The sequence below is a fragment of the Podarcis pityusensis genome (genome assembly GCF_964106645.2).
Source record: "Podarcis pityusensis genome assembly, chromosome: 2".
Taxonomy (NCBI): domain Eukaryota; kingdom Metazoa; phylum Chordata; class Lepidosauria; order Squamata; family Lacertidae; genus Podarcis; species Podarcis pityusensis.
This window is the reverse complement of record NC_138029.1, coordinates 127,880,520-127,891,334: the sequence shown is the minus strand read 5'-3', so window position 1 is coordinate 127,891,334 and position 10,815 is coordinate 127,880,520. Positions and strand designations below refer to the sequence as shown.

Genomic DNA, 10,815 nt, shown 5'->3' with positions numbered 1-10,815 from the left:
CTGAGGGGGGAGCTTGGAGGGGAAGGTGGGGGGGGGAGAGGAAGAGGAGTCAGGCGGGAGATGAAGGGGAGAAGCTGGGGGGAGGGGAGGGAGACCCCCAAGAAGGAGGGCTGAGGGGACCCCCTGGGTGTGGGGGGGGGGAGCGGAGGGAGACCCCCAAGAAGGAGGGCTGAGGGGACCCCCTGGGTGTGGGGGGTGGACTTAGAGGGGTGGAGGGAAGGGAGACCCCCAAGAAGGAGGGCTGAGGGGACCCCCTGGGTGTGGGGGGCGGACTGAGGGGGGGGAGCGGAGGGAGACCCCCAAGAAGGAGGGCTGAGGGGACCCCCTGGGTGTGGGGGGCGGACTGAGGGGGGGAATGGAGGGAGACCCCCAAGAAGGAGGGCTGAGGGGACTCCCTGGGTGTGGGGGGCGGACTGAGAGGGGGGAGCGGAGGGAGACCCCCAAGAAGAAGGGCTGAGGGGACCCCCTGGGTGTGGGGGGGCGGAGGGAAAGGGCCCCCCCCAAGTCTGACTCCAGAGCCTGGAAGAAGCCAAGCCTCCAAGTCCAAGGGAAGGAGGCGCCTCCGGACACCAGCTTGGCCCCCCAATTCAGGGCTGCCCCAGGGAAGATGGGGGGCTGGAGGGAAGACGTGTCTCCCTCGGGGGGATCTGGGCTTCCTCTTCCTCCCTGGCGCCTGCTCTCGAGGAGGCTGCTTGGAGCAGGCGGGGACTCCTCGGGAAGCCCCGTCTCCCTGGCGCGGAGTCGGGCTCCGAGGGGGCTCCGTGGGGCAGAGGGGAGAGGGAGGGCTGGGCTGGCAAGGGTTAAGAGGAGCAGAGCTGGAGTCCTAGAGAGGACGGGGAGGGGAGGGGGAGGGGGCAAGGTCCTCCAGAGCAGAAGCCCCTTCCTCCCCCCTCCCTCCCTGCCTTCTTCTTCTCTCTCCTTTGCAAAAGCCCCTCCTGGACTCGGGTGAGTCTCCTCTCTCCTCCCCCTGAGGGTGCAATGGGGAGAAGGGGGTCCCAGGGGGGCAGGGAGGGGGCGTGGGGGTCCCTGCTCAGATCATGCATGGTGGGGAGAGACCCCCAAGTCGGGTCCTCCTTTGCCCTCTCTGCCAAGCCAGGGAGGGGCCACTTCGCAGGAAATATGCAGCTCTGCTCTTCCTTGGGATCCAGATGCTGCCTTCTTTTTGGGGGAGGGGGCTTTGGGTCAAGGAAATAAACCCCCTTCAGAGGGAGGGAAAAGTCACATTTAAGAACAGAGGCTGCAGCCAGAAGGGAACATTCCCACGTGGGGGGAGCACAGGGACAAGAAAAGCCCGTCTGCATCTCCAGACCACTTCCTGTGTCCCAGATGCAACAACACATGTCTCTCCCCCATCATTAAAATACACAACAAAATTGTTCCATTAAGATACTGAAATAAGCATGAAGGAAAAGAATAATGTTAAAACAATGCAGCTATTAAGAGGCAGAAAAGAACAGAGCAATGTGTAGAAAAATATCATCTTTCTTCTCCCTCTTTCTCTTAGGGTCCAGTGTGCTTTGAAGACGTAGCTGTTCCTTTCACAGAGGAGGACTGGGCTTTGCTGGATCCTGACCAGATCCAGATTCCTCTGCAGAAGGAAGTCAAGGAGGAGAATCGTGGGATCGTGGCCTCTCTGGTAAGGCTCCCTGCTGGATCATAAGATCAGTTTTGAAATTCCATACAGATCTCTGTAGGACAAACCTCCTCTATTTTGAGGGAGCCCCATAGCGCCACCTGCAGCATCTGAGATGTTAACACACCCACAACTCTCCTGGAATGGAAAACTATTATAGGAGATGTATCTCCTGTTCTGTCTGGGAATATTCTTCCACCAGTCCTGCCTTTTCCGACCAGGATGAGGCTGCTCTGAGCTGCCCAGGCCTTCTTCCATGTAGGCTTCAGAGATATTAAGGACATGGAGGTACATCCTGTCTAATTCTCTTTTTCCCTTTCTCCATCTGTCTGTTTTTGGTTGAGCAAAGGAATGACTGAGCTTGGAGATGGAGCGGATTCCACGACTGAGCCAAATTAAATCCATCCTTGGAAAGAGCCAGGCTTTTTGAATCTCCGGTTCCCATAAATAAGTTAGATAATATCAGCCAAAAAAGGCAGTAACTCCCTTCCCTTCTTCCTCTTTCACAAACATTCATTTGCATTGTTCAATTATTTCAGGCTCAATTTCTTCCTCGGGCTATTATTATTATTATTATTATTATTATTATTAATGATAACGATACTGCCGTATAACAGTAGATTGTAGGTTGTAGGTGGTGAATTGGAAGGAGACAACAAGAAAAATCCACAAAATTGGAGAAATCATATAAATATTAAGAGTGTGGAGAGAACTTTAGTCAGAGTTCCCAGTCCACTTCCCATCAAGGAAAGCTCTTCGTTCAGAAGGAGAGCCTCACTTCACATGAAAGCGACTTAAGGCCAAATTCAGACTAAACAGGTAGAGGAACTAATCTGAAAGCAAATTTCAGAACTATCCTCAGGAAATGCTAATACAAGGATAAAAGACTCCTTCTCCCAAGCCTCTGGTGCAAATGAGGAATTATCAGTCATTGGGTGACTTGTACTACTAACAAGGGACATAGAATGCATAAAATCCTATTTGGCTGACACTAATAAAATTCTTACCATCCTGATAGGTACTTGTAAAACCTTCTGGAATAAAATATGGCAGAGAGTGTGGAACCGAATAACAACAATAATATCTTTTAATATGGTCTGATGTCCTGTCAGAAGCCAAAACCAAACCAGGGAGTGGCTTTTGATAAACAAGAATTGGAAATGGGCGCTGTCTCAAAATAAGCTACTTCTCTCAAGCTACCCTAAGCCTTTGGAAATCTTGTCACAAGAGGAGCGTAAAGTTTGTGAAGATGGTGTATAAGCACAGAGGAGGAGTGGGGTATCAGTCTCAAGATTATTCCAAAATGTGGCATCACCAGCTCCTCTGCTTCCACATTCAGCAACACCTCCAAAAAGTCCTAGATCCAAGGCAGACTATTATCCTTTAGTTGACAAAGATTCTGCAGGTGACAATCCAGACTAGCCAGCTGACCTGGACCCCAAGGAACCCCCTAACTCAGACAGCCCAGGGTCCTTGCACTTGAGGAATCAGGGGAATGACCTTATTGAGAGCTCAAAGAGCGTCAACAGGGATCTCCATACAAAGCACCTTGCATGGGGGCACCTACAGGTAATAGCTACTTGTCTATTTTCTGCCCATGATCTGATGTTGCAGTTTTCAGGCTTGGGGACAGGAAGGTGACTGGTTTGGACACCAAGACCTGTCTGTGAGCCCCATAAACCTATAAGTCCAGGTGAAACTGGAACCACTGGAGATGTTTAGAAATGGGGCTACTGTTAGGAAGGGGTGCCCCATTTGTAGAATATCCAGGGCAGGAAAATCCCTGCAGGGCCTCTGAGACTCCCTTTGCTTCTTCCTCTCCCCACCTCCAGCATCACCGTCTGAGGCAGGGAGAGGTCTGCTAGGCGGCAGGGGGTGAAGAAGGGGAAATGGATGCATGGGGGCTAGAGGGGGAAACCGCCCCCCTCCAGGTAAGCAGAAAAGACAGAAAGGGAAGGGAGGGAATGAGTCTGCTCTAAAGACTCACCAGACACATGAATCAGTGTTTGTCTGGATATAAGAGAAGGGAGAATATGCAGAGCATCCCTCTGCAGATTTACTCATAAGTAAGCCCCACTGAGTCCAATGGTATCTACTCTCTGGTCACTACTGTGCAGACCATGGCAGTCTTACGAAGTGGGGTGAGGAGCAAAGAGCTGAAACTGGAATCACTGGAATTGTTTAGAAATGGGGTTTCTGGTTCCTGTCTGCCTTAATGGATGCTGCTCCCACAATAGCAGAGATTATTAGCAAAGAATAAACAAGGATGATTTGAGCATAATTGTCCTTGCAAGCTCCCCCCAGAGCCCGGGCCGAGTGAGCTTCACTTGCAGATTGTCTCGATACCTGGCTCTCGCTCCAGCATTGAATCCGAGATGCAGGGAGGTGCTGAGTGCAAAAACACTTTGCCTATCAGTAACCTTCCTATGCAGCCATTGAGAAGCAGAGGTACCTCTGTTGATTAGAGTGAAATTAGGACTAATATACAGACGTGTGCTGGAACAGAAGGAACAAGATCATAAACTGCTAAATTGAAACAGATACAAAGCCGAAACAATTTGAACTGGGAAGAAGACTTCCTTCGATGAAAAATGTATGTTGTTGGGGAGGGGGGAGCCTTTACCTTTTCTTTGTATATATCATGTTTGCAACATAAATGATTCGGCAACACACACACAAACACACACACACACACACACACACACACACACCCTGAAAGCAAACAAACTGATAAAAAGCAAGAGGAGAAAAAAGAGAATGGGATTATATTTATGGATTACAATTAAAAAGAGAACTATGTGACAAAATTGAAATGGATTTAAAGTCTTGAGCTTTCACTGTATTGCTATGGAAGGAAATGGAGTTTGAGCTTTGATGATCGGCTAAGGTTTGGCAGGACGCCAGATCGTTATTGAGAGAGTTGGACAGAAGGAGAAGCTTGCCAGAGCTTTGGTGGGACGCCAGATTACTCTCCATCTAGACTCAAACAATAACAAAAAAAGGAGAGAAGATGGCGTGTGACGCAGTTGAAATTACAGCCTCATTCTCTGGTAACAAAGGAAAGAAAGAGCAAAAGAGCAGAAGCTGCGATGCTGTGCAGGACATGATGGAGAAGAGGAGGAATGAGGAATCAACATGGAAAAAATGAAGATCACATACAGCAGGGATGTCCCACAGGTCGATCGCGGGCTCCTTTTCCTTTGCTTTTGCCTAAGAGCACCTGGCCCCGCCTCCTCTCCCTCGCTGCGTTTTGTCCTTTGCTCTTGAATGGAAGACGTAGTTTTGGTCAGCGGCTAATCCCCCTCCCCAAAAGGAACCCCACTAAAACGGAGCATTTCCCCTCTCTAAAAAAAGCTGAACAACTTTGACCTGAACCCCAATAAAATGGGGGTAGATCACTCCCAGTTTTTAATTCTGTGAGTAGATCGCAGTCTCCTGGAAGGTGGCCACCCCTGACATACAGGAAATATATGGGGTACAGAAGTCCTCTGGCAAAAATAAAATTTATTAAATGTCTAAGTACAAAAGGAAGTAAAAAACTCTGTAGTTGCTGATAAGGGATTAAGATAAAGACAGAATGGAATTGGATTAAGACAGACTTCGGAAGCAGGATGAAACAAAATTATCTCACCTTGAAGTCTAGCACGCGGGAGGCCACACAAAATGTACAATGGACTTCATAATTTATTTGAATTGTAATTGTAATTTGAGGTTGATAAAATGTGGTTTATGTTGGATTTTAGTAATGGAAAAGGCATAAAAATTATTGAATACATGAAAGAAAAAATTGGGCTTCTGTTGAGAAGGGGCTGCCCCATTTGTGCTTCTCCAGGGGCAGGAGAATATCTAGGGCAGGAGAATCCCTGCAGGGCCTCTGAGGCTTCCTTTGCTTCTTCCTCTCTCCCAGGACCCTGCAGCTTCTTTTGGCTCCTTGACTCCTCAGGAAGGATGAAAGAAACGGATCCTGCAAAGCTAGCGAGGATGGAAGGGGGAAGATGGACGGTTGACCTGGTCCGGCTGTCTCCTGCATCCCTCCCCACAATCTCTGATCGCTCCCTCCCAGGGACCTCCAAGAGATCTGGTGTGTCCCAGGGGAGGGGAGATGGGGACAAGGATGGATGGAGCCAGAGAGGTATTGGGGCTTCCTCAGCTTGGGGGTGGGAGGAGGCAGGCAGGCGGATGGAGATGGAGAAGGGGGGCACCTTTTCGGGCTCCCCCACCTACCTGCCTGCCTGCACCTTTGTCATCTGCAGGCAATTTCAGCTAGGAATAGATCACAGCTACCCGGCCAACACGATGTATTGGCAGCTCAAAATGTCTAAAACCAGTTCTGTGATCTGGATGCCTTACCAGTGCCAGACAACTCACTGATCCGTCGCGCAGCACTAGAAGCCACGACTCTTGAAAGGAACCTGATCCTGCTTTGCAAACCGAATGCAAGTGGGGCCTCTGTGCTGCCTTTTTCTTTTTGTATAACTTTTATTTGCTTTTAAAAATGAGGAACGTAGGAATAATAAATGATACAAATATGTAGGCTGAGTGTTTTCATGACATTTGTATATGTCAAAAATAACAGAATAAATTTGCTGGAATATCTATAATAGGAGCTCTTGCGGCCATTTAAGTGCTCAGATTAAGTGTGAGTAATAGTCATTTTTCCTCTTCTGTTACCAAGGAAACAAGACAGAGTTGGTCTCGTCATAAACATGGGAGGGCGGTTCAACATGAAGAAAGAGATTTACGTATAAATTTGAATTTAGACCAACCAGATTGAGATAACTTCTGATTGGGGAGTGTTCAGGTGACGATGTTGCTGTTTGTTTCACAGACAAGGCGTGGATGTTGCTGGATCCTGACCAGACAGCTCAGCATAAAGAAGTCAAGGAGAATTGTGGGATCATGGACTCACTTGGTAAGGCTCCCTGTTGGATCATAATATCAGTTTTGATTGGAGATGGAGTGGATTCCAGAACTCAGCCAGAAAAATATCCATCCCAGATAAAAGCCAAGCAATATTTCAGTTAATACCAGCAAACAAAAAAGTGAAAACAATAGGACGCGTCACATCTAATTTTCTTCAGTTCTTCCTCTATCACAAGCATTCATTAACATTGTTGAATAAACTTTAGTTCCATTTCTTCCTGAGGCTCTAATTCGCTTCTCTCTTCATTGCAGATGGTGATGAATTAGAAGGGAAGAACAAGGGAGACCACAACAGAATCCACATAGCGGAGAAGTCAGATAAATATTCAGAGTGTGGAGAGAACATCCGTCAGAGCTCCCAGTCCACCTCCCATCAAAGAAAGAGCTTCATTCGAAGGAATAGCCTCACTTCACATGGAAGACCACAGAGTAGGGAGAAATTGTATCAGTGCAGAGAATGTGGAAAGAGCTTCAATCGGAAGGATCACCTCACCTCCCATCACAGAATTCATACAGGGGAGAAACCTTTTCAATGCCATGAATGTGGAAAGAGCTTCAGTCAAATCGCCAATCTCACTTCCCATCAAAGAATTCATACAGGGGAGAAACCCTATCAGTGCTTGGAATGTGGAAAGAGCTTCAGTCAAAGCGCCAATCTCACCTCCCATCACAGAATTCATACAGGGGAGAAACCTTTTCAATGCCATGAGTGTGGAAAGAGCTTCAGTCACAGTAAGACTCTCACTTCTCATCAAAGAATTCATACAGGGGAGAAACCGTATCAGTGCTTGGAATGTGGAAAGAGCTTCAGTCTCAGGTACGATCTTACTTCCCATCAAAGAATTCATACAAGGGAGAAACCATATCAGTGCTTGGAATGTGGAAAGAGCTTCAGTCACAGTGCCACACTCGCTTCTCATCAAAGAATTCATACAGGGGAGAAACCCTATCAGTGCTTGGAATGTGGAAAGTGCTTCAGTCAGGTAACCCATCTCACCTCCCATCACAGAATTCATACAGGGGAGAAACTTTTTCAATGCCATGAGTGTGGAAAGAGCTTCAGTCACAGTAAGACTCTCACTTCTCATCAAAGAATTCATACAGGGGAGAAACCCTATCAGTGCTTGGAATGTGGAAAAAGCTTCAGTCACAGTGCCACACTCTCTTCTCATCGAAGAATTCATACAGGGGAGAAACCCTATCAATGCTTGGAATGTGGAAAGAGCTTTCGTCAGAAAAGTGATCTTGCTTTGCATAGAAGAGTCCATACAGGGGAGAAACTCTATCAGTGCTTGGAATGTGGGAAGAGCTTTGGTGTCAGAAACAGTCTCACTTCTCATCAAAGAATTCATACCGGGAAGAAACCCTATCAGTGCTCGGAATGTGGGAACAGCTTCGGTAAAAGCTCGAATCTCAAAACCCATCAAAGAACTCATACAGGAGAGAAACCCTATCATTGCTTCGAATGTGGAAAGAGTTTCAGGCAGGGGACTGAGCTCACTTCCCATCACAGAATTCACACAGGGGAGAAACCCTATCAGTGCTTGGAATGGGGAAAGAGCTTCACTCGGAATGGTCGCCTCACATCCCATCACAGAATTCATACAGAGAGAAAACCAAAAAAGAAAAATAATAAAGCTAAAATTATTAAACAACCCTTACAAAACACAATTACATAGAAAAGAGAAAGGGGGAAGAATAACTAAAAATACCCTTTATCACATTTGTATCATATATATCATGACAGCAGCCACGAAATTAAAAGACGCCTCGTTCCTGGGAGAAAAGCAATGAGAAACCTGGACAGCATCTTTAAAAGCAGAGACATCACCTTGCCAACAAAGGTCCGTATAGTTAAAGCTATGGTTTTCCCAGTAGTGATGTATGGAAGTGAGAGCTGGACCATGAAGAAGGCTGATCACCGAAGAATGGATGCTTTTGAATTCTGGTGCTGGAGGAGACTCTTGAGAGTCCCATGGACTGCAAGAAGGTCAAACGCATCCATTCTTAAAGAAATCAGCCCTGAGTGCTCACTGGAAGGACAGATCCTGAAGCTGAGGCTCCAAGACTTTGGCCACCTCATGAGAAGAGAAGACTCCCTGGAAAAGACCCCGATGTTGGGAAAGATGGAGGGCACAAGGAGAAGGGGACGACAGAGGACGAGATGGTTGGACAGTGTTCTCGAAGCTACCAGCATGAGTTTGACCAAACTGCGGGAGGCAGGGGAAGACAGGAGTGCCTGGCATGCTCTGGTCCAGGGGGTCACGAAGAGTCGGACACGAATAAACGAATAAACAACAACAATACAAAAAATAGAAAAAGAGATGAAAAGAAAACTCCCATATCCGTCTGATATGATATATATATCATATCATTCATCAACCCATAGACAGGCCACCCCCATCTCTCCCCTGTGTGACCCCCTCTTCTCCCCGTCTCCCACCCTGAGAGATCCTTCCTTGCCTGCGTTCCTTGCAGGTCCCTCCCACCTCCAACTCTCCTTTTCCTGTGTGTGTCCTCCTAAATTCAAAATAAAGGAAACTTAATATAAAAAATACAAAAAGAGATGAAAAGGAAACTCCCATATCCGTCTGAAAATCATCTGTAGGAACAATTATTCAGAATATGCACTCCAGAATAAACCCAGCTGTATTTAGTATCCAGCTTTTCTCCTCCCCTTCAGCAAGATGACACTTTTCCTACATCTCTCTCCCTAGCCCAGCCTTCAAATCTTATCCACTCAGACAGTTCAATATGACTCTTATAATGATCGTCTAATAATCCAAATTGGTATCTCTCCAGTTTCTTGGTCCAGTTTCTGTAAAGCCTTATTAAAACTGTTCCAACAAATCTCAGCCAAGTCACAATCCAAAATTACGGTCTCTTTGAATGTTCATCCAATCCTGCTTCCTCTTCTTTCTTCTTTTCCGAATCTTTGGACATTTTAATCCACTGGGGATGGGAAGAAGGCATCTTAATCCCCTTTCCTCAGAGTCTCCCTCATACGAGATCGTAGGTTGCGTGGTTAATAGTTTCCGTTGTTGCACTGAATCCCCTTTTGCTGGCTGTATATTTACATATATCTGCCAATCCCGATCCTGCTTGCTGGTGGGCGAGCGATTTTCGGCATTCCCCTCCCCCCCCATTACTACCCGTGTAAATTTTGAACCTCATTTTGGGGTCAAAAAAGCTCATCTTATACATGGAAAAATACAGTTGTGTGCCACACACACACCCCTGGTTCTCGTTTGGAGGAGGAGTGAGGGACGGAGGCACTTTACTGACAGAATGGCACTTCCCTGGCACCTCCTTTCCTCCCAGGAGCTCCTCCTTCCACAACAACCCTGCCAGGCTGGCCTCTTGCATGTCGCCCCCTTTCCAGCAGGCGAAGCTGCAGGGGCCACTCACTTCCTGGCCCTCCAAAAATGGAGGAGGCTTTTGACCAGGCATCTTCAAACTATGGTCCACGGGCCGGATCTGGCCCACCAGGCTTGTAAATGTGGCCCGTGGATCCTGCCACCCGCTCGGTCACTCCCCGCGCGCTGAGCTAAACCAGCACGGCAGGAGGTTTTCTTGAAAAGAAACCGCGGACGCCCTTGTTCGTATCGAGGGAGAGGGCCGAGGGGAACAAAAGCTGCTCTGCCTGGCCATCTCTGCAGGGACGTTGTGGGGAAACGGGCTCCTTTTGCTCCCAGGTCTCTAGAGGGGATAAACTTGGCTCTGGACTGTACCACTTCAAATGCCCCGGAGGGGGAGGTAAAGGGATACCCAATGACCCACATTCTGATTTATTTATTTTGGGGTGGGAGGGATATGCTGATTTTGCTCAAGTCAATCTTCCCTACTCAGATTCCTCAGGTTGAATCCTGACAAGACAGAAGTACTGTTTTTGGGGGACAGGGAGCGGGTTGGTGTGGGGGATTCCCTGGTCTTGAATGGGGTAACTGTGCCCCTGAAGGACCAGGTGCGCAGCCTGGGAGTCATTTTGGACTCACAGCTGTCCATGGAGGCGCAGGTTAACTCTGTGTCCAGGGCAGCTGTCTACCAGCTCCACCTGGTACGCAGGCTAAGACCCTACCTGCCCGCGAACTGTCTCGCCAGAGTGGTGCATGCTCTAGTTATCTCATGCTTGGACTACTGCAATGCGCTCTACGTGGGGCTACCTTTGAAGGTGACCCGGAAAGTGCAATTAATCCAGAATGCGGCAGCTAGATTGATGACTGGGAGCGGCCGCCGGGACCACATAAAACCAGTTCTGA

General features: G+C 48.0%; 2 protein-coding genes across 13 annotated transcripts in view; both read left to right on the top strand.

Annotated features, from left to right (window-relative positions):
- LOC308465792 (uncharacterized protein) overlaps positions 1 to 5,619 on the top strand; it is a 430,090-nt gene extending 424,471 nt beyond the window's left edge. For all 12 annotated transcript variants that reach the window (XM_080986032.1, XM_080986037.1, XM_080986036.1 and 9 more), the window contains one exon: positions 5,541 to 5,619. The gene's annotated coding sequence lies outside the window, so the exon portion shown is untranslated. The remainder of the gene's footprint in view (positions 1 to 5,540) is intronic.
- A 902-nt stretch (positions 5,620 to 6,521) lies between these two features.
- Positions 6,522 to 8,820, top strand: LOC308466047 (uncharacterized protein). The gene is made up of 2 exons (XM_080986563.1): positions 6,522 to 6,545; positions 6,809 to 8,820. The coding sequence occupies exons 1-2, from the start codon at positions 6,533 to 6,535 to the stop codon at positions 8,233 to 8,235; spliced, it is 1,440 nt and encodes a 479-aa protein (XP_080842689.1). The 5' UTR covers positions 6,522 to 6,532; the 3' UTR covers positions 8,236 to 8,820.
- The last annotated feature ends 1,995 nt before the right edge of the window (positions 8,821 to 10,815 follow it).